At 42.1% G+C, this 22,826-nt stretch overlaps 1 protein-coding gene across 2 annotated transcripts; it reads left to right on the top strand.

Moving 5' to 3' along the window:
* Positions 1–392: 392 nt before the first annotated feature.
* LOC120782933 (histone acetyltransferase KAT7-like) lies at positions 393–21,581 on the top strand. 2 transcript variants are annotated; one of them, XM_040115518.1, is made up of 15 exons: positions 393–609; positions 2,241–2,385; positions 4,447–4,665; positions 7,092–7,373; positions 7,510–7,592; positions 8,090–8,176; positions 9,875–9,973; positions 10,061–10,171; positions 11,220–11,411; positions 13,322–13,411; positions 14,203–14,343; positions 14,841–14,934; positions 15,160–15,306; positions 17,993–18,099; positions 18,298–21,581. In XM_040115518.1, the coding sequence occupies exons 1-15, from the start codon at positions 595–597 to the stop codon at positions 18,394–18,396; spliced, it is 1,911 nt and encodes a 636-aa protein (XP_039971452.1). In that variant the 5' UTR covers positions 393–594; the 3' UTR covers positions 18,397–21,581. The 2 variants fall into 2 exon arrangements, with proteins under 2 accessions (XP_039971452.1, XP_039971443.1); XM_040115509.1 differs by having other exon boundaries at positions 7,089–7,373.
* Positions 21,582–22,826: the final 1,245 nt, after the last annotated feature.

Below are 22,826 nucleotides of genomic sequence, written 5' to 3'. Positions count from 1 at the left end.
CGAGAGGCTTCGCTCCTGCCTACTTCCGGTGTTGTGGTCGGTTTCTAACGGTCCGTTTGTTAGAAAGGATTTAAACAAACAAAGTGACGTTTTTTGAGGACACCGACAGCGATTCTAGCTATAATTTTCAATCTGGTTTAAACACGCATTGGGTGGAGGCACGTGGTCCCGCTCCGTAACACCTGTTTGATTAGTTATTACTCTGAACAGCTAATTAGGTAACGTTTTCAGTAACTAAGCTGTTATGACTATTGATTAATTTTCCAAAAAAATTAGAAAGTTTGGATAATTCCCCACCCTTGCCGTGTTCCACTCGAGCGCGCTGAAATATGATTCTTAAATATCTGAATCCAACGAACCGCAGAAGTTGAATGTTCCACCCGGAGCCATTTTGTCAACGTACCTGAAAAAACAAACGAGATTGCGCCCCACTCTCAAGGAAGTGCGGAGAAATTGATGCGCTTTTTTTCAGCTGAGTTGGCTCATGTCAAAAGCTGGTGATTCACTCTTCTTATTGTTTATACACCCTGAGATAAATTGCTCCCAAAGTACGGAGTAATAATCTGCCAGAGGCCACAAGTCACATCTTTGAAAATGCCCCGGAGAAAGGTAAGGCAGATGTTCGCTGCAGACTCAGCCCTAAGAGCAGGATGCAGCTCGGACACACAACAACATAACGTCATAGCTAAGGTTAGCCAGCGCAGAGGTAACACTCAAGTTGTGTGCAAAAGCCCGTGGCCGCCTGCGAGCTGAAATGCGGTTCTACAAGATGCCGTTAATGAGTTTTGGATGTGTGTCGAATAGTAGTGGCGGTGGGTTCAACTAAGCTGTCGTTTTGAGCTGTTGCTAAAAGCTAAGCTAGCTCAGGTTTATTGCTGAGTTGCAAGAATGTGTTGTTGTTTATTAAGCGTCTCCTCGTCGGGGTACAGTAGGAGGGGCTTTGAAAGTTCGGGCTTTGCGACTTTCGATCGGACTTCTATTAACCGGCGGGGAGTCGTTGGCCTCCGTTAACGTCCATTAAGGCGGCTTTTACTGGGTAGAAGGGGACAGGCTGTTCTTAGGGTGCGAGGATGAGACGAGGCGTCCGCACCAAAACAACGCTGTGATTGGACAGAATCGGGAAAGTGTTGCGTTCATTTGGCTCGGCTCTCCCGAACCCCGCCTCCTCTTCAATATCATTGGTCGTATGCAAATTGGGTGCTCGGCGTCTTGTTGTGGAGATGTCAGACGCGCTGTCCACGACGTGGACCGCCCGGTGGTAGAGAGATGTTAGTGGATTTCTCCTGTTACCGTGTTAAAAGTGGCCAAACGGCGATGCTATCGATATTATTTAGCACATATTGGCCTACATAATGCACGTAAAGTACATTTATGTGTACGGGTTTAGGGTATTGTCCTACATAAAGCTTTCTTATTTCGATTTACTGTATTTTAATGTAACAAGCTGAAACGAGAAACGATTAAAATCAATGATTGGGATTTTGAAAAAATATCACGTGGAACGAAATGAAATACAGGAGAAAAAAACATTATTGATCCACCGTATGAATTGATATTATACATTAGGTGGCCCTATAGTGGCACATGAGGGCTGCTATTTGAGAGGATGGACGAGGCCCCGAGTATGTTATTTGTGAAGTGCAAATGTCATGTCGGCTCCTGCTGGATGCTCCGCACCCCACCCCCACCCAGCCGGATTTTGGTCCCTACATCGGTGCAGGGTGAGCCCCTCATTCGCCTCCGTTACCAGCATCACCCCGCTCGGTCCGTGTGGGAGGCTGCTTGGCATCCCGCACTGTCGACAAACTGTGTCCATGGGACACTTGGCGAGTTCATCCGGTTCGGCGCTCCTGGAAACAGTCTTCCGAACAAGTAGCCGACCTAACAGACCGCTACCTGGAAATGTACGCGGAGGAGGCGCTCGGGCGCTGAGGCGGATCGGGGCTGGTACAGTAGAGTATCCGTAGAGATGCCGGTTATTCCTATTTTGAGCAGTTATTGACAAGTCCACCGGGATCAGAGTGGGTGCGGAGCCGGAGGACATGAGGAGGGGGTGACGCTCCTCCCCCAGTATGGGATCTTTGTTGAATTATCCGCTGGTAAAACAAACAAACAAACAAAACGAAAGCGAACAAAAAGCCGAACAAGGCAGATCTTTATTTAACTGAGTTTCACTGAATAGTTTTTAGTTCAGCCTTGAGCTCAGTCACACAAACTGCTCGTAATGTTGCTGTTTCCAGAGGACCGCAGGCAGCAGCTCCGACGGGACCGAGGACTCGGATTTTTCCGCCGACCTCGAGCACGCCGAGGTCTCCGAGAGCGCGCACAGGCGCAGCAGCACGCGCCTGACTCGGGCTTCGCTGCGCCTCAGTCAGAGCTCGCAAGGTAAATATGTCAAGGTTTTGTTGTTGTTGTTTTAATAATCCACCGTAGGAGGTGCCAGAAGTCACAGTAACCAGGTGTACACTCCGTATGTCTCACACAGGCAAGAACATACAGGCAACGTGAGGGACTTTTACAGCACAGAAAGGAATAACTAAGTAATTACATCACGGAGGTTAACATATGGGGGGCTCGGTGCGTTCATGCTCCCGAAGCCCTTAAGTAACGGCCGGGGTCTTACATGGAAGGTGCTAGGCTTTCAGTTTTCCTCAAACCAATTTAGAAGAAAGAAATCTCAGCGTTTACTGCAGACAGGGAAGAATCCACCAGGCCCCTTAACCTTTTACACTTAGTGTACTTACACCAGTTTATTTCACCAGTACCATAACACCAGTGTATTCAGAACTTCAGGGAGACCGTTCCAAACCTCTCCGACCTTTTATCTGGCTGTAAACTTTAAAAAGCAGCATTTTCCTCCCATTAGTCCTTGTGGGTATAATTAAACCCATTTATTATACCACAGTTTAGTTTTTCTGCTCTTGACCTGTAGTGAACTTTACTTTCTTCTACTAATCATAGATATGTTATCTCTGCTTATATTCATACATGCTGTCTAATTCAGTTTATGTGAGTCATTTTAATGAGGAAGGGTATTTCATTCAGAGACCCCCCCCCCACTTCAACTGTTCAGCGGTAGCTATTATATATGGGCAGTGATAAAGCAGGAATGGGTTTAGACAGCCTGACCTCCCCCCACCACCGACACACAAACACACCCTGTGTGACCCCTTTCTGCTGTGGCTGCCAGAGGGGATTTACAACAGAGAAAGACAGGCCGACACTGCCTCCTTCTTTTTTGTTACTGAGAGAAGTCGGCTACGCTGCCCCAGTCCTCACACAGGCACGGCACGCAGTTTGCTCCAGAAAGAAGTGGATGCAGAGGTTCGGTCTTCTTGTCTGTGGCGGGACTAGACTCTTCATAACCACTGAGGCCGTTCGCAACAAGTAACTCTGTCTTTTCCCTACCATTTTTACTTGGAGTTGATTAGTTACAGACTACTGCTCGGGTTTAAGAAATCCATCTAGAATCTGGAAAACTTTTAACCCATCTGTTCAGTTAAGTTTCTGCAGTAGTTCTGTCCTCATGTAGGGCTGCAACCTACAGTTTTTTTTTTTTTTAATTATCGCTTCATCCGTTTATTTTCTTGATGAATGGTTTGGTGATATCAAATCGCTTGTTTTGTCTGACCAAAAGTCTTATACCTAAAGATATTCAGTTTACTATCACATAAGACAAAGAGCTGCAGTAAATCTTCACAATTTAGACGGTGGAACAAGCAAATATTTGTCATTGTTGCTTGAAAATGACATTGATTATCATAATAATTCCCAATCATTTCTCTGTCGATTGACTAATCAGTTCCACTGTTAAACCAAGCAAAGAAAAAAATCACTCAAATTGTGTATTAGCAGTAAAATATATCTAAAATAAAAGTAGTCCTTATGAAAAAGGTATATTTCTGAGTGTTAAAGTAATGGTGTATTAACCTTTAATCAGTATGTTTATGATGAAGGTAGTTTAGCACGAGTTTATATAAAGCTGGATATTTTCAGTTCTTATGCATTTAATGAGGTTATGTGTTTTGCATGAAACACCTTCTCTTGAGGTGTGACTGGTAACTACAGCCAACACGTGACCGCAGCAGAGGACAGTTGTCCCAACAAGTGAAAATCCTGAAGTAATCTCTTCTCGTCTCGTCTCGTCTCGTCTCTTCTCATCTGTTCTCGTCTCTTTTCCTCTCTTCTGTTTACCTCTCGTCTCTTTTCTTCTCGTCTTTCTCCTCTTTTCTCATTTCCTCTCGTCTCTTCTCTTTCTTGTCCTCTCGTCTCTTCTCATCTCATCTCGTCTCTTTTCTTCTCATCTGTTCTCGTCTTTTCTCTTCTCGTCTCTTTTCGTCTTTTCTTCTCATCTCGTCTCTTCTTTTCTTCTCGTCTCTTCTCTTCTCTCGTCTCTTCCCTCGTCTCTTTTCTTCTCTCCTCGTCTTCTCTTCTCTTCTCTTCTAGATAACTGCAGCTCAGTACAGAGCAGTTCTCCCGTAGCCGCGGGTCCTGATGAAGGCCTGGATTCAGCAGCAGAGTCGGCAGCAGCAACAGCAGTGGCAGCGTCAGTCTTCTCCTCCGGGCGCAGGGTCACACGCAGCCAACAGGGGGCAACAAACACCACAGCCAAAAGATACCCACTGCGTCAGAGTAGGTCGTCTGGCTCAGATACCGAGGCTAACGGTGAGACCCGTGGTGTTACTTGTATGTCTTGAAATGAGATCGATACACTACATCGGGGATGCTTTAACAGTGGATGCTGTTTGGTGTATTCACTCGCCTCCTCTAGGTTGTATGAGGAGGAGGATAAGCACAAGCAGATGAATTTCATTATAAAAGAGTAGAAACAGAGGCACAAGGGAAAGAACAGATGAAGGAGGTGAAAAGAGGGAGTGAGAAAAGTGGAGAGAGCAGTAAAATCTGGCATGGACGGAGGGAAAGAGAGAGGACGAAAGGGAGAGTAGAAGAAAAGACTGATGAGTGGAGGAGAGAGTTGAAAAGGAAGCTGGGCTGAGGGCAGAGAAGACAAGGAACGACATGAAGCCCAGATGGAGAGGAGGGGGGGAAGAGGAAGGGCGTTTCATTCATTCATTGTGGTGCTGTTCAGGTAATGTCATCAGGCCTGTCTGTGATCACAGTGTGTTCCTGATTATAAAGAAGACAAATATGTCTCAGCACATATTCAGGACTTGTGTTTTGTCACTGGAACGAATGAGTAACCTTATGGAGAGCAGGAGCTGTTGTTATCTGACTTCAGACACTGAGAGGAGGTGACCATCTCTCTCCTTTAAAGCAGATACATCTGTACTCATTCAGTTTCATCATTTGTTTCCTTACCATTGTGTCATATTGTGAAACGAAGTTAAGAGGAATTTCATGATACACAGTTGATGGTGATTTATAATAATTATTATTACCATCATTGAAATTATGTCTGTGTCTCACAAACCTAGTTTACAGAAGATAAAAGATATTTGAAGTTTTTGAAAATGCAGACTAGAGTTGAAAACAGTTACAAGTTTGGTAGTTGAGTATGGTGTTAATGTGCGAAATAATAAATTAAAAATAGAAGGCAGCGCTTGTTTGAAATAACAGTATAAAACCTAAACAACCTGCATTTTGTTTATTTGGAAGTCTTTGAGTATGACAGAATTTACAAAAAGGGAATGTGTGTCATCCCTTCACAAAATACAGGTCTAACACATCTCTTTCCTAACAGATAAATATTATGCCATTTTGTATGTTTGTACTCACCCAAACTGTAATTGTCAGACCTTGTGTAAGGGTAGCATTTATCTTCTTTTGCCCATTATCTCTATGTTCTTGCTTTTTTTAATTAAATCATACCAATATGTGCTCTCCAGTTCACGCAATATCTGTCATTACTCGTAAGGCTAACTGCTGTAGAAATATTCATATGTTTGTTTTCTGAGGTCCGGATAAAATTAAATGGGTTTTTCTTAACCACGAGTAAAAGTTTGTTTGTTTTTTTTAGCTTTAGCCATGTATATACACTATATGATGGTTTTTGGTGGAACACTAGATTCTAGTATCGTTCACAATTTAGAGTATTACAAGCCCGTTTACAAACAATAGGCAAATAAAAAACAACAAGGGCCCTAAAATAGATCCCTGTGGAACACTATATTTTATGTTAAAAGGAGCTGAGTTAATTCCTTGGTATGTGACAAATTGTCTTCGATGATGAAGATAGCTAAAAAACCCATCGGAGGGCTCTGTCGATCACAGCTAGCCGCTGTAGCATCTGTAGCAGACAGCGTAATGTGCACAAACCTGTCAAAAGCTTTGGAAAGATCAAAAACAGCCACAGGTTATTCCACATTATTATTATTATTAGCCCTTTGCAGTTCCTCCGCCAAATAAGTTACTGCCACAGATAATTGGAATTTTTAACAAACTATGAATGCGATCTAGTTAGAACAGTCAAGATATAATAATGTAATACTCTAATTATCCTTCTAGATATATGGAATGGCGGAATCACTGTTTTCCTGGTCTGTGATTAGTTATCGTGATGATGTTTAACAAAATAATTCATTTTATCATTTGGTACCTCTTTTTTTGTCTTTGCCTTTGTTTGCTTGCCTACCTGCAGGGTTTCTCAGGAAAGTTAGTCTGGCTTTAATTGTAAGTGATATTAGGAACGGTGTAACACAAAGTGAAAGAAACTGTTTAGCATTGGCAGAGGTTTGCAGTCTCCGATTTAAAAAAACAGTTGGCCTGACATCTTGAACAGCTCAGTGTAACTGGAAATATAGGGAAGGAAATGGGCTGCAACATGTCCTCCCATTCACCTGCCAGCCTCTCTCAGCTCAGACACTGGTCTTCCGCTGCAGTACCATTAGTCTTTACTATTGAATTTCTCAGCTTGGAGCCACTGCTGGAGGGTGCTTACTGCATCTGTATTGGGTCACATTTGCCGCAGACACAGATTTTCCTTAAGACAGATTTGTTACAATAGAGAGGCCAGATATTTTTTATCACAGAAGAAGGTAGTAAAACGTTTGTTTGACTATTTCACCTACTTAGGAACAGATAAAAAAAATGTAATCGTTGATATGTTTTTCTTGTCCTGATTGGCTCAGCAGACCTAAAGCAGGGGGTGGACCGGGATGAGACCCCTCCTCGCACCCCAACAGGCAATGCCCCATCCTCAGAGTCAGACATCGAGGTTTCCAGCCCAAGCAATGACCTTGTGTCTTCTAGCAACGATATTGTAGTTTCACAAGAGGAGGACGAGAGATTGGCTAAAGAGCTGTCACTCAAAGAGGCCGCCGCCCACGACCTTTCCCACCGGCCCAAACGACGGCGCTTCCATGAGAGCTACAACTTCAACATGAAGTGTCCCACACCTGGGTGCAACTCACTGGGTGAGGGCACAAACTCTGCAACATTTATCATCAGATCAGATGTCCTGCTCCTATAGACCAACTCTGAGCTCTCTGCGTCTCTCTGTCTTTCCCGCTCTGTCTCCATCTCCATTTCTCCTTCTCTTTTTTCACTCAGGTCACCTGACAGGGAGGCATGAGAGACATTTCTCCATATCGGGATGTCCTCTCTACCACAACCTCTCTGCTGACGAATGCAAGGTACACACAGACACACAGAAACAAAGATGTATGAATAGAGTTCCAGGGTAAGAACGGAGTGTAAAATCATGATGCTAAATGTTATTTTAAAGCAGAAAAAATTCCCACTGGAAACTGAGACCATTTTACAGTATGTGTTGTCTTACAGTTTCTCTATCTATTTTTTTGTAATTAATTAATTTTTGAAAAATTTTTTTGCAACTATCTGCCACATTGGACTAAAAATATGCTACAGTTTTTCCTTCAGTTCATCTTCAAACTATTTTTTAGCTTCTTTCAAATTACTTATTCGTCAAACCAAGAATCTGTCGTGGGAACATCCCAACCAAAACACTGCGACCAAGTGTCCAGTGGATGAAGCTGAAGGAAACCAACAGATTCAAATTGAAATTGTCGAGCTGCGAAGCCTCCAGGAACGCGGAGGTGGCTGCTGTGATGTTTCTGCTGCAGGGCCGGTTGTGAGTCGTTGGTGGTAGACAGTGTTGATGTTTTGTCAGGGAAAGGCTTCAACGCGGGACAAACAGGTTGAGGAAAGGACACTGTCACACCGTCAGGACGAGAACAGACATTCCACGAGAAACCAGGTAACGCACAAACACACAAGTGCGTCAGACAAGCATAACACATAGTGACACATGCTCACACGTAATACACAGATACAGGTACACATGTTCTGATTCTCTGTAAGGAAATTCTCTTTATCACCTGAGCTGGGCAAGTAAATCCAGATGAAGGCTGTGACCCTTCCTTGATTTCACCTGTCCAGTCCACTTCATCATGAACTGAAGGTGTGTTAGTTCGTGTGTCAGTGTGTGTGGAGGGGAATTCCTACACACTGCAGCATTAGTCTTAAAGCAGTAATACCTCTACCTGAAGTCAGGGATCTGAGGTATCTGTGAGTCCTCAGTGTAGCGGGACCAGAGAAAAGGGATGAAGCGCTGCTGTAGTCTGAGTCACAGTAAGTGTGGTAGGACTCATCCTTACGTCTTTGTCTGATGTAGTTCATTACTTTATTTGACAAAGACAGTTCTCATTCATGGACAGAGAAAACACATAATTGAGTCAGAGTTAGCTTAAAAGGCTATGTTGTTGTTGTCCCCGGCCAGATGTTAAAAAGGCACCCTGAAAACAGAATAAAATGACATATGTTATTAAATGTATATACAGATGCCATAAGAAATATGCACAAAATAGTGCAGTACGCATCCTACAATAAATAATGCCACGGCATAACACATGGTAGTCAGCTGCAATCCATACAATCCAACTAAGGATGAAGGGGGAAAAATTTTGCAACATCAGGATTAACATGGGACGGATTGGCATTATGTAAAATTTTGAAAACAAGACAAAGCTTGACATATCATATCAACATATCAGGTTTTCCCAGCTCAGGATGTTATTTTATTACCTCTGCAGGAGGTTATGTGATCCCCTCTGTCTGTCTGTTTGTTTGTTTACTTGTTTGTTGGTTTATTTATTTGTCAACAGGATTACGCAAAAACTACTGAACTGATTTGCACCAAACTTGGTGGAGGGATGGGGCATGCATTTTGGGGCAGATCCGGATGACTTCCTATGAATTTGAATTTTTTTCCTCTGAAGTCTGGTTTATGTTGTTTGACATTGGCCTCGGTGGAGGTCTGCGCTCTACTGAGCACATTTTCAAGTTTAAAATGCTCCAGCTCTGAAAGCTGTTTGGTTTAGTTATAGGTGGAGTGTATAAAGTTATTCAAATTGTAGCCGACTCTTTGTCCTGTTTTTTTCATCGGAAGGACAGACTAGAATGAATCCAAACACCCAGCTACTTGGACTCAGACGCAACTTGTAACTCATGATCTGCTAACATTATATTTGGTTCAGGAGTGGCATTTTCATTACACTGAACTTTAGACGTGACCTATACACATGAAAGCACGTGTATAGATCAGTGTATCATCAGCATATGAGTGGAATTTCTTCAGACAGAGGACTACATAAAAGTGGTCCGAGTATAAATCCTGGTGGGACTCTGGTACAGATGTGAAAAGCAGTGGACTTGAATATGAACCCTCACATTTTTTGTTCACTAAGCAGTCATAAAATATCTATATTAGTATTAATGGAAATCAACACAACTCAGCAACACATGATCTCTTTATATACAATATAATCACAGACATTTAAATTGAAGGTTGTGATCAGTTTTTTGCTCAACCATTGCCACTCCTCAAAAGGTAAAGGGGTCAAAATGCCGGTGCAAAATCTTCTCTGTTGAAGTGTTTGTCTCTCTGTGGCCTCAGGCCCCAACAGAGCGTCAGCTGCGCTACAAGGAGAAGGTGACAGAACTGAGAAGGAAGAGGAACTCTGGTCTCAATAAAGACCAGAAGGAAAAGTACATGGTAAGTGGGTGAGACATGAATGTGCGTGAAGTATGCAAATGTATTATCCCTTATTGTATTTTTAGAGTCTTTCTCCCCCCCCCCCAGGAGCACCGTCAAAGCCACGGGGTGAGCCGGGAGCCGCTGCTGGAGAACATCACCAGCGACTATGATCTTGAGCTGTTCAGGAAAGCGCAGGCACGTGCCTCGGACGACCTTGTAAGAGAGAAAACTCATCATCATCTCCCTCCCTTACTCTTTTCTCCTTTTCTTTCTTTTTTGTCCCCTCTTTTCTGCCTTACTCCTCTTCTTCTCTGTTTCAGTCTCTGCAGCCACAGGAGGAGTCTGAGATATTTTTGGTAGTTTGGACAGTCACTTCCTCTTATTCTGTATTTGTTTTTTCTCCTGCTCTGTTACTTTCTGACCCTTTCGGATGCGAAAGCATTGTAACTTTTTATCAGACCATCACATAAATGGTTTTGCATGTTTTAGCCTCTTAGGTACAAATGGCATATGCTTTGCACTGCCTACAACTTACCGAAGCAAACAATAGATTTAGATTAATGACAGGCTTTTCAAACTGTTACTGGTTTCTTTTTCACTACAAGATAAAAGCCATCTTGAAAAAACTTGGAACTTAAGATAGGCAACTCAACAGTGAGTAGTGAACATTTTTTGCAATTTTTTGTCAAACTTATGCTATAACTGCATGGTAATGGTGCTAGTCTTAAATTATCCTCATTCAAAATGCTGCGATTCAAGGCCTTCTATTATTTTGACACCATTTAAGTCTTCAGTTTAGTTTGAGAGATTTTGAAAGTACTGTGGCACCAAAAATGCGCTGTTTTCATACAAATCTTAGCGTCTGTTATTTTTCTTATGACTGTGTCATCATTTTAGTGTTTGTCACATAAAAGCCCTAAAAAAATCCTTGCACACAACATGAGAACAGAAATGTTTTCTATAGAAATTTGTTTCTTCCCTTCATATTAGGCCTTTTTATATTTCTTCCTCGTCCTAAGTTTTCTTCCTACATCTTTTTATTGTTTACTTTTTTTTTTAATTTTTTGTGGCTGGTTTCCTCCACTGAGGTTTTCCTAAGTCTGATCTTTTGCTCACTTGATCCTCTTCCCTGAATAATTGAGATCTTTTCCTCTTTCTCCTCTCTCCCCTCTGCCTGCTCACCTGCCTCTCTTCTTCTTGTCCTCTTTATACCTTTTCACTTCCTTTCCCCCTCTCCCTTTCTCCGCTGTCTTGGCCTGTACAGGAGAAGCTCCGTCTGGCAGGTCAGGTGTCGGAGGGCAGCAACATGATAAAGACCATTGTGTTTGGTCGCTATGAGCTGGACACCTGGTACCACTCTCCATATCCAGAGGAGTACGCCCGCCTGGGGAGACTCTACATGTGCGAGTTCTGCCTTAAGTATATGAAGAGCCAGACCATTCTGCGCAGGCACATGGTGAGGCAGCTTTTCCAATTTTTGGAGGCATCTGCATATCCTTAAAAAGTAGGAGAATACCTCAAAACCTACAACTGCTAAATTGACTTGACAGATTTATCTATTATTTCTTCTAAAGTCTTTTTTACACATTTGACATTTTAATGTAAAGTAGCTATTATCAGTTTCATTCTTATATGAACAACTGATCACATGACCACTTGTATATTTAAGGGGTTGCTCGTAGTGACAAACCCACAGAGAGTTATCACCCAACTCTGCAGTTTCCATCAGCTCTGCTGAAATTTATAGTGACTCTCAGCTCACAGTTTTGTTTTTTTTCCCGTTACTGTTTTTAGTTTGCTCTCACCACTGTCATATCATTGGTTTTGACCACAGTAGGCAGCAAGAAAGCTCTGATAATCTCACTGTACACTGCCTGCTCAAGCGTTGCTCTATGGCTGCTTCATTAGGGAATAGGCAACTGTTTGCTAATATGTTTGACAGATCAACTTAAAAGGGGATCATTTGTGCATTGTGTTCACGGCTTGTGAGGGAGAATTGTCATTTTAATATGGCTATAAAAATACATGGTGGCCTTTTTGCAGTTCCTCCTGGCCCCACTTTTACCCATCTGCATTTTCAGTGTTGCAGCAGATAAATAGAGAAGGAGGCTAATATAATACAGAAAACCGCTGAACCCTCTATGTCTTCTAGTTTTGCTAGTTACTGCATTGTTTCACAAACTTGGTGAGCTTTGTGTCTGATTAGAAATGGTTTTGACCACTTTGACATTAATCCAGTTAGAGTTGGTATTGAAATGTTGAAAAACTCTTTGACAGTTTTGTCATGACTGATGTTTCTGGACATATAACTCACATCCATTTCTCCTGTAGGGTTCCACTTCTTTGTCCTAAGCTGCATACTACAATTTCTCTGCCTGTCATGAATGTCTCAGATCATTTTTTAAGAGCTATTACAGCACTTATTCATTGTAATTTTAAGTGCTGTTTAGGACTCACAGAGTGTGCAGCTTCAGTATATATTGTTGATATATTGTACGTCATCAAATGTGACTTTTTGTGACTTGTGACTCAGTATTTACAACAAAAACAGGGCTGCAGATCACAGATGGCGTCGTTTTCTCGGCGGGATGAAAAATAAAAAAGAAAAATGCTAAGATGGGTCGCCCAATATACTTTGGCGACCAGTAATATACCTGGGCAGCCCGCCTAAGTAAAGTCTATGTGTGGAAAACTGCCTGTGTTCAAGTATTCTGGAGCAGTTTATTCTCATTCATCCCACCTTTCAGAAGGGGACAAAACCAAAAAAACACCACTATATGCTGCAAATTGTCTCTGGTAGCGGTTCTTCTTAGCTATCGCTATCGTAGCTAAAATGCCTCTGATTGATAACCAAGAAAACTGAAGCTCCCGGTCGGCAATGTCGAAGCATTAAAGTGAAAATGGACTGTGATACTAAATGAGTCTGGGCTTTCACCTTATTTCAAACTATGACCTCACTATCTCAATGCCTAAGGCGAGTCATAATTTTATTCCTAGACCACGCAGACTCTATTTAGATAGACTTTATAGCTTTGCCCCTCTAATGCAGTTCACACTGTTTCTATATTTGAGTGAGGGATGCAAGAAGAGGACGGGGTGCTCTGCTGAACTGAATGGTTTGGAAACGGGATCCGAAACACACCACTGTTGTTGTAGCAGACTGTGCCAGTTTTTGAGAGACTTAGAATTCCTAACACCATTAAGAAACGGCCAGTGAGGTTAATTAAAATTTAAAAACACTTTGCGTAGTTTAAGCCAGCCGGACTAGAGATGTAGAGTTTTTAGTCCAGACTGACCACTGTGTGAAACTCAAAGTGAAATGTTTGACGTTTGCTTCTCCTCCTTGTTTTTCCCTGTTGCATTAAGGCTAAGTGTGTGTGGAAGCATCCTCCAGGTGACGAGATCTACAGAAAGGGGAACATCTCTGTCTTTGAGGTGGACGGAAAAAAGAACAAGGTAGGAGAGTGCTGCACAAGTCATCCTGACCTCCTTCCAGAAGTCCAGGAATCATTGGTCCACATGCAGGGGAAAACAAAACACATATAGCAGCGTCAGTAACTGTATTACGGGACTCAAAACAGTTGCCAGTGACGTGTTATCAGAGCAGCACTGCGCTTTGACAGAACAAAGAGAGGATGGTTTGAAATAAAGTTAGACATTCCAAAACATCTTACTGAAGCTAAGCGAGCAGCCCATGACTTAGATGGGAGGTTGTCAAGAGGATGTGAAATGATGTTCAAAATGAAACCAGATGGAGGCACCACATTAAGTCCACCTGTGGAGAGAGGCAGGCTATCTGTGCATGACTTGCACGATGGTCCTGGACCACTCTGAAAATTACAAATTTGAGAAACTTGGTAAATGTAACGAGTTCTTTGAAATCGCTCGTATGTGCAACTTAAGAACAAATCTCTTCACGTGACAGGGTCTTGCCTAAAGGCCTTATGACACCTACAGTGGCTCCTGTGTCTGTAAAAAAAAAAATTGTACTTCTCGTGGTTCCTCGGTGTCCGACCATTTTTAACCAATTTTTGCACCTAAACGTAAGACTCCTGTAAACCTAATGAGACGGAGAACTGTCTGTGCGAGATTAGCCGGCTGTGTTCGCTCAAAGACGGGGATGAATAGCCGACCAGTGTGCTCTCAGACGCGCTGACAAGAAAAGGCAGTATCGGTCAGTTGTATCAGTGAGAAGTGAACCAGCAAGCTTGGATAAATTCGAATGTCTCTGATGCCCCTCCTCACAGATTTACTGTCAGAACTTGTGTTTGCTGGCGAAACTCTTCCTGGACCACAAGACTCTGTATTACGATGTCGAGCCTTTCCTCTTCTATGTCATGACTGAAGCTGACAACACAGGGTGCCACCTGGTCGGATACTTCTCTAAGGTAACCGAATACCACTTGAACAGAAACCTTTGAGTAAAGTGTTTTCCAGAGAGGAGAATATTTTTCCAAGCTGCTTCCCGATATGAGGTGTAGCTTTGAGAGTGAATTGTACAAAACAATGATTTGCTGCTTCCGGACTGTAGAGACTAGAGCAAATGGAAGTTCACGAATTCCCTTTTGATTGTTGCATAGTCCCCCAGGACATGATAGGATACTTAATCCTGTGTACTGTGTATACAGTACACGGTCTGGGTTTATTCAGTTCAGTGCACGTTCAGTGTGTTTCAAGGTATGCAAAAGAACTGAGCAGAAGAGAATATACAAAGCCAAAAGTAATGAGACTGGAAAAAGTAAAGATCAGATGAAAACCTTTCTTTGCTATAAAATCAATCCTTCGCCTGTGTAAATATCAGTAACCTCAAAATTCAAAAATATCAATACTGAAAAACCTGAGTCAGTCAAATCATCGTTTTCATGGATTGATTCTCCTTCTGCAGGAGAAGAACTCTTTCCTGAACTACAACGTGTCCTGCATCCTCACTATGCCACAGTACATGAGGCAGGGCTATGGCAAGATGCTCATCGACTTCAGTGAGTACAGACACCCAGTGTGTGTATTTCTCTTTGTACGTGTTTGTTTTAATCTCAGAAGTTTAAGTACCCTACACACTGGCCAGGGATTCTGAAAAAACCCTCTTGCGATTTAGATATTACTGTCATTGATATTTTTATTTTATTACCTTTTTCCATATCCTTAAGGAAGAAAATGCTTAAGAGTCAAGCCAGCAAAAAGCTCTATCTGATCTTTCCCTCCAGGTTACCTGTTGTCCAAGGTGGAGGAGAAGGTGGGTTCACCTGAGCGTCCTCTGTCTGACCTGGGCCTTATTAGCTACCGGAGTTACTGGAAGGAGGTGCTGCTGCGCTACCTGAACAATTTTCAGGGCAAGGAGATCTCCATCAAAGGTCAGAGCCGGACTGCACTCTCCACAATTATGGAAAGAGACAGGATCATTTCAGGAGCGAGGAAGGCTGGGCTTTTTTTTTTTAATGTCAGGAAGGAATCTGAGAGCCCCAGTACGTCAGATTTTCATGAGACCGCATGTGCTTGCGTGCGTGTCTTAAAATGTCTATGCATGCATTCATGGGCGTCCATCTTTGTGAATGGCTCTGACAGCACTAAGGCCACAGCAAAGTCAGTGTTAAGGTGATAAATGAAGGTGGATGCACAGACACACACAGCCAAACCGGGCCATCCCAACCACATTCAGTGGACCGGGGGAACGCCATGCTTCGTACATCTGTCCTGCTCTGCTGTTTGTGTCCATTCCTGACAAAATCTCTGTCACTGTGATGAAAACCAAAACAGGACTGAGAGTCTGCAGCCATGCTAGCGGCTGTGTGAGGCTGTACTGAAACACAGTGGTGCCATGAGTGAAATGCTGTAATTAGAGGGCTAACATGGCCACAGTGACAGTGCTGATGTTTAGCAGGTAGAATGTCTATTTGCTCATTGGCACCAAACACAAAGCACAGCAGAGGTTGATTCAAATGTCATTAGTTTTGCAGGTATTTGGTCATAAACCGAAGTACTGGACGAATTAAAAATTTGTCCTCCGATGGCGCTAGATCAAGAGATGATGGCGATGATGATGATGATGATGATGATGATTTAAACTTTTACGTGGTCACTGACCCATCATGGTTTTAACAGCACTAATTATACATACCCCTACAGTGCTTACTCTAGAGAAGACTAGTACAAGTGACTCAGACACAATATTGCACTTATTTTTAGATGAGTTACTGTTCACAAATAACTCAGATTCCCTCATTTCAAAATCCTTTTTGTCATACGAAGTAAAGAGGTAGCGATAGCATTAAATAATAGATTCCCGACAGGGTCAGACGGCAACCATGACACTGTGACAGCAAACAGCAAATAATTCAGTAACAACACTCTGTTCCCTCACTTCCACTTTCCTCCTTTTCTTTTGAGTTTTTTCTTTTTTCTTTTTTTAATTTCTGCATGTTATTTTGAATTTAGGAAGATGTTTTCAACTCGCACTGAATAATTCAAATGACTCTTCAAAGTCAACGCAGTCTGCACTCAGAGTGCGTTCTCGCCGTACTGCCCCATTTCGACTGCTGTGGCTCCGCCATTCTCCGCCATGCCTGTAGAGATAAGCAACACATGACGTTGTTCAAAGTGAGTTTTGTCATCATTCAATAGCATTTTGATTAGTTCTAACTACACGGCACATTTCAGAGACAGCTGCGAAGCTTTAGCTTAAGTTTTATAATGTTGAGTGGCTTTTCAGGTGCATAGAAACAGCACAAGCCAAAACAATGATGCAGCTTTTCAGCAAAAACAAATCAAAAATCCTCCTGTGATTTCTGATATATTTTTCTAAATTGTTTAATGTTGCTGTGAATATTTATCTTCATAGAGAAATGATCCATGTCTGAAGCTTGTAACTGAACCCAGTGAGTATCTGCACTGTGAAATCTAAAAGGATAGAGCGCGGCAGCCCAACAGTTCATGTTTACTGACCTCAGAAAACAGCTCGTCACTTGTCAGTGATGCAAAGAACAAAATGATGATTTTGCACGAAGCATATAAAACATTCCAAAGGTCAAACTGTACTGCCGTGTAACTGTGACTGTAATTCAATGAACATATTAAAGCTTTATGCTTGCTTTGTAATTGTTGCAATTGGTTGTTCTCTAACGCTACTTTTTAGCCTCGCTAATGGCCTTTGCCTCTGGGGAGGCAAAGTCGGTCCAACGTGAAATATCTCCACAACTATGGGATGGATTGGCAGGAAATTTGGTTTTGGTCATTCATGTCCCCCACAGGATGAATTGTAATGAAGCGTCATCAGCGCGCCAAATTCTGGGTTTATGGCCAAACACCTGCGAAACGAATGACTAATGAGTGTTTACCGCTAGTCGGCAAATGTTAACATGCTAAATTAAACTAATTAAATTATGGCCAACACGGTAAACATGATACGTGCTAAACATCAACAGCTCAAAGCAACAGTTTAACATTTTGCGAAATGCATTTGTTTACTTTCATGTCGAGAATTACACGAGAAGTCTCCGCTGGTTGCCTGGCAACCGCAGTGTGACAGCAACACTCCAGCAAGTCACTGCCCCGGGTCGTGGCCAACATCTAGTCTGGCACAATCCGCAACACTCCATCAAACCATAACTTGTTGTTTTTACACTTTCATTTTTTGGGCAGATAACGTGCTAATTATTGAGCTGTAAAGGGGCTGGTAGGCAAATTTTGTTCCCTTTGGACAGAACCAGGCTAGCTGTTTCCCACTGATTCCAGTCCTTATGCTAAGCTAAGCCAACCAGCTGCTGGCCGTAGTGTTATATATATCGTACAGACATGAGGGTGGTATCAGTCTTCTCATCTAACTCTTGGCAAGCAGGAAAAAAATGTCAAACTATTACTTAAACATTGTCGTTGTGAGCATGTTAGCATTTTGACATTAGCATTTAGCTCAAAGCACTACTGTGTCTAAGTACAGCCTCAAAGAGCAGATAGCATGTCTGTAGCCTCTTGGTCTTATCAAGCAGACCATTCTGATCCCATCACTCTGACCTCCAAACTCTGGTCCCACTCTTACGTTCACAGAGATCAGTCAGGAGACGGCAGTGAACCCAGTGGATATTGTCAGCACACTGCAGTCCCTCCAGATGCTCAAATACTGGAAGGGAAAGCACCTGGTTTTGAAGAGACAGGTAGGAAACAAAAGTTTGAAAGTCAGAATTTTCTTCATGTAATTCTGTCCAGTCACTAGGTAACACAGACGATAGCTAATTAGTTTTGGTCAAAAAGTTTAGAACTCTCATTAGTACGCGGGACAGTTACATTTCAACTTTATTACATAGCTCTTCATTAGTATATGCAGCTAAGGTGTTTTTTTTTTCTTCCTGTAGGACCTTATTGACGACTGGAAGGCCAAGGAGACCAAACGTGGTAACGGCAAGACCATTGATCCCACAGCCTTAAAATGGACTCCGCCTAAAGGGACGTAGAGGAGCTTCCTTTCACACTCCAAAAGCCCCAAACACACGCAAACACAGATTGATCCTCTGTACACTGGCATGCTCACTGACCCTGAGCCCAAAACTTCACACACACTCTCGTACAAAACGCTTTCAGCAGCTACAGCACAGTCATCCATTTACAGTCAGCCGTTACTCTGGGTTCAAGCAGTCACTGTCATGGCTCGAGAAACTGGCTTCAGCCCAACAAAGAATGTAAAATAAAACTGAGAGAAATGAAGCAAATACAGTACATTCCCGTATTAATTGTTTTAAACTGCCGTGTGTGGTCAGTTTGCAAAATCTGGCTCTGCAAAATTTATCCAAGCTGTCGTTTCCATCGAGATGAGTGAGGCCCTCCTGATGAAATGTACACTTAAAATTGTAAATGTGAAACAAAACATGTAAAAATGTGTAGGAGCAGAACATGAGAAGTAATGGTTAATTAATGGGAAGGTTTAATAACAGGTGAAAAAAGCGTTGCTCCAGCAACGGATGCCCCTAAATACTTGAGTTAAGCTAATAGTAACATAAGAGTTGTGGTTTAGACGTGGTTGAAGCAATAACCAATGTATTTAAAGAAAAACTAGACTCTACAGCCTAGTGTTCATATTCAGGTCACACATGTAGACAACTGTATGCCACTGGCTATTACTATCTTTAATTAAGGTAATATTTGACCAGTTTTTTTAGATTTTGTAAATTAGCTTTTCTTTATCCACGTTGTGATCTTCTTTTCACTAACACATGCTTAGTAGAAAGAAAAGCTTCCTAGTTTTCCTCTTCCCTTGTCACTCCTGTCCTTCAAATATTTGTTTAAAAACTGTTTGTTCATTTAAAATGACTGGTGCATTTGAAAATCCAAGCACTGCTGGCCTTAAATGACAAACCAAAGTGTATGGAGCCCCAAAGTGTTCAATATTAAATTCTAACAAAAAAATCTAAAATAAATTATCACATAAATAAACTGTGTAGTAAATGTGTATAATATAAATAAAACAATAACTTGTGAAGCAATTACTGAAACTCATTATTATTAAATCTTATTTTCCTAATTCTTATCTTCACAAATTTTATAGTTCATCTTCATTTAATGATGCAATTTTTTATTTTAAAATTCCCTTTTTAAAAAGTCTAATTTTTCCCAGTGAAACTTTTTTTTTTAATGACATATCACTTTTAATTCCATGTCACATTCATGACATTGGTGGAGTCACCTCTATCTCACCTTTCAGTTTATTACACACCCCCCGTTTCTGAAGCTAGCAAGAGCAGCTGCCACCACATTTAGCCAGTTAGCTCGTGTTAGCTATCTTTTTATATTTATTTAGCTTAGCAAGGCTTCACGTGCTACCCAACAAGCTGGCTAACTAGCTAGGCCGGGTTGTGAGCTTGGTTTACATACTCGGCATCAATGTGAAGAGCCAATGCTTTCGGCAGCAGCCAACGGTAGCTGGTTCATTCAGATTTACTTCTCTTCGCTTTGATGGCGAATCAGAGGCCAAGTTCACCAGCTGGCCTGGCTAGTTAACCAGCTAGCTTGGTAGCATGAGCAGCCTTGTTAAGCTAAGGCTCAAAAGCCAACGAGGTTTTGTTACGGTTGTCTGAAAACCGTGTAGCAGCCTCAAGTTCGATGATTCAGAATTACTTTGACGTTGTTGTCGCTCCAGCTAACAGATGCTATTTGGCTGATACTGGTAGCGGTCGTTGAGTCTGCTAGCTTAAGGGGGGCAGGGGGCCATGACTGGGTGAAAAATGAGAGGAAGGTGACAACACCACTGTCATTAAAAGTGACATTAGCAAAATCAGACATGAAATACAGGTGTGACCTTCTTTTTCATTTTATTTAATATCGAACACTGGGGTTCCATATAGGAGAAGCCGACATTCACCATCTCTGTTGAGTTAATAATTTCAGTTTCAGGCTTCAACTAAGACTCTTGTCCAACATACAGTACGACTAAAATGTAAAATAGAGGGCCACAGTAGCAGGCAGTGATGTCAGTCTACGTAGGATTGCTGCTGATGTCTCCTCAACCTCATTTGTTACCTGAAACCTGAAAGTAATTGCGCATAGTTAGCGCACCTCCTACCAAACACTTAATCAGCGCAGACCACCAGGCACACTCGCTAATCCAATCTGCGACAGCCGGTATTGAACCTGTGCTGCATTTCACTCTGTTCTCAAGACAGAACGCGTGTCGGCAGCACGCTGACTCACGCGGCGCGTTTTGGCAGACACAGACCAGCTGGCTCTGATTACACGGGACAAGGCCTGCGCTCAAAATGCATCAGGTTTCTAAGAATAGGACCCCTGACCTCGACGAGAGAAACTCCGGAAAAGGTAAAAAAAAATATATACATAGAGGTTCAGTAACCGCCATGAATAAAATTTGACCTAATATTAACAACACTGTCATTTCAAACGTTGTGGTACAATGGGAAGAGTGGGCAGATGAGCTGTAGATTGATGTAGCGCTTCATCATGCAGCCCATCAACCCACTCGTGTACAGGTGAAACGGTATGAAGGGTTAAGACGGTCTCAGGTGAGGTCTTTTACCTCTGTCAGATTGTCTTTTTGTGTAAAAGGCACACAGACCAAACAGTGGCTGTCTGAACCCAGAGTAAATCAGTTCCACCTCACTCTCATGCAACACACACACATACACAGTGTCCAGTATTTAACCCATTCCACTAGTCGGTCGGTTAACCAGGAAGCTATAGCTGCCATTGGCCATGTTTGTACTGTGTTACGTCCCCAGGATGGGACCTTTTGTCGTCGCCCCCCCCCCCTTTTTTTTTTTTTTTTAAGTTTTACCTTTTAGTTTCAGCTGTGTTATTTCATGATGTCTACTCTGTATTCTGAACAGCGAAGGAACATGGGGAATCTCAGCTGTTGGCGTGTGGGAGCTCACAAACATGTTCTCTGTGTCCTTCGTGTAGATTTTTGTTCCAGTTCTCAATGATATTTCACACTTTTTCTACCTCTAAGGTTTTACCACTGTATAAAAGCTAGAACGGCCCGTTTTCGGCATGTTGTGCTTTCTTTTTTATTCTGTGTGTTAATATGTGAAAATCTGTAGCTGTGTTTGGCCAGCAAGTTTTTTTATTAGATTTTTTATTTATATATACATATACATATATATGTTTATATATAGACACACATATACATATATATATATATATATATATATATGGTATTTATATTCTTAAAAAAAGATATGTTAACTGGGTAGAAAATGAAAGATAAAAGTCTGGTAGAGGAATGTCTACTCTCTAGTAGCGGCTTCCTTGTGAATAGAAATATTTATTTCAAACTTACATGTAGATTTGAATGTGACTAGAAGCTCTTGAAAGGTACCGGAGGGAGAATCCAGGGCATCCACCCACGGCCCACAGAGACAGTGACAGAGGTCATTTTCATTTCGCAGGTTTATTCCTCCTTATCCAAAGTGACATGTGATTGAATCAAGACGTGTCACTTCTGCACAGTCACTATCTCTCACCAGCATAATTGCTGACGCTGCAAGCGTTTAGAAAAATAGGAGCACAACCTTAATGTGTTAGACCAGTGAGCACAGTCAGCAGCATTTTTGTAATATTTGTTGTGCTTTTGAACCCCACCGTTTGATTGGAAACTGATTTTATTTTATTGACAATCTCCATATTTATTGATTTAGATCGACATGTTCATTTTGTAACCAGCTTTGTAGGATTTGTTGACATTTTGGGAAACATGCATATTCACTTTCTTGTTGACAGACAAATGGCAAGAAGGCTATTCTTGATATTCTAGTCTGAATGTTAAGTAGGAAGCTACAGCCAGCAGCCGGCTATGCTAGCTTAGCATAAAGACTGAAAACGGGGCTAAACAGCTAGCCTGGCTCTGGCACACGAACCCCCACAAAAATTCTCACTTTCACAGTTTGGTTTCTGTTCAGATTAAACAAACAGGATAGAACGTGTTCATCAGTGAGCCTTAGAGGTGCTGGTAGGCAGATTGCTTGACCTTTGGTCTGAGCCAGACAGCTGGTTCCCCATGTTTACAGTCTTTACGCTAAGCTAAGTGGCTGTTGCTGGTAGCTACATATTCACCGTTACAGACATGAGAGTGGTGCATAAGCTTGGATGGCAGTTGGCTGTGAAATTGGAGGTGTGTGGCCAACAATGTCACATCGAATCAGCTTATTTTTTCCCAGAATGCCTTTTTTGTTTTGTAGCTTTTGTGTCACCATTTCAAACCTTTCACAAACTACAGCCCGAGGTTACACTTGTTTTTTCTGTTGCCTTTAAAGCGCATAAAGTTGAGGATGTTTTTCTCTGTGTCTTGTTTTTCTTAATAGCGATGTTTTCTTTTTGCCATCCGTGGATTCTTTGTCTGTGTTTGACATGTTTTTATTTTCTTGAATCCCGCGGTTGG

The sequence above is a fragment of the Xiphias gladius genome, chromosome 3, assembly GCF_016859285.1.
Source record: "Xiphias gladius isolate SHS-SW01 ecotype Sanya breed wild chromosome 3, ASM1685928v1, whole genome shotgun sequence".
Classification (NCBI taxonomy): domain Eukaryota; kingdom Metazoa; phylum Chordata; class Actinopteri; order Istiophoriformes; family Xiphiidae; genus Xiphias; species Xiphias gladius.
The sequence above is the reverse complement of the archived record's forward strand: the minus strand, read 5'-3'. Positions and strand labels throughout refer to the sequence as shown.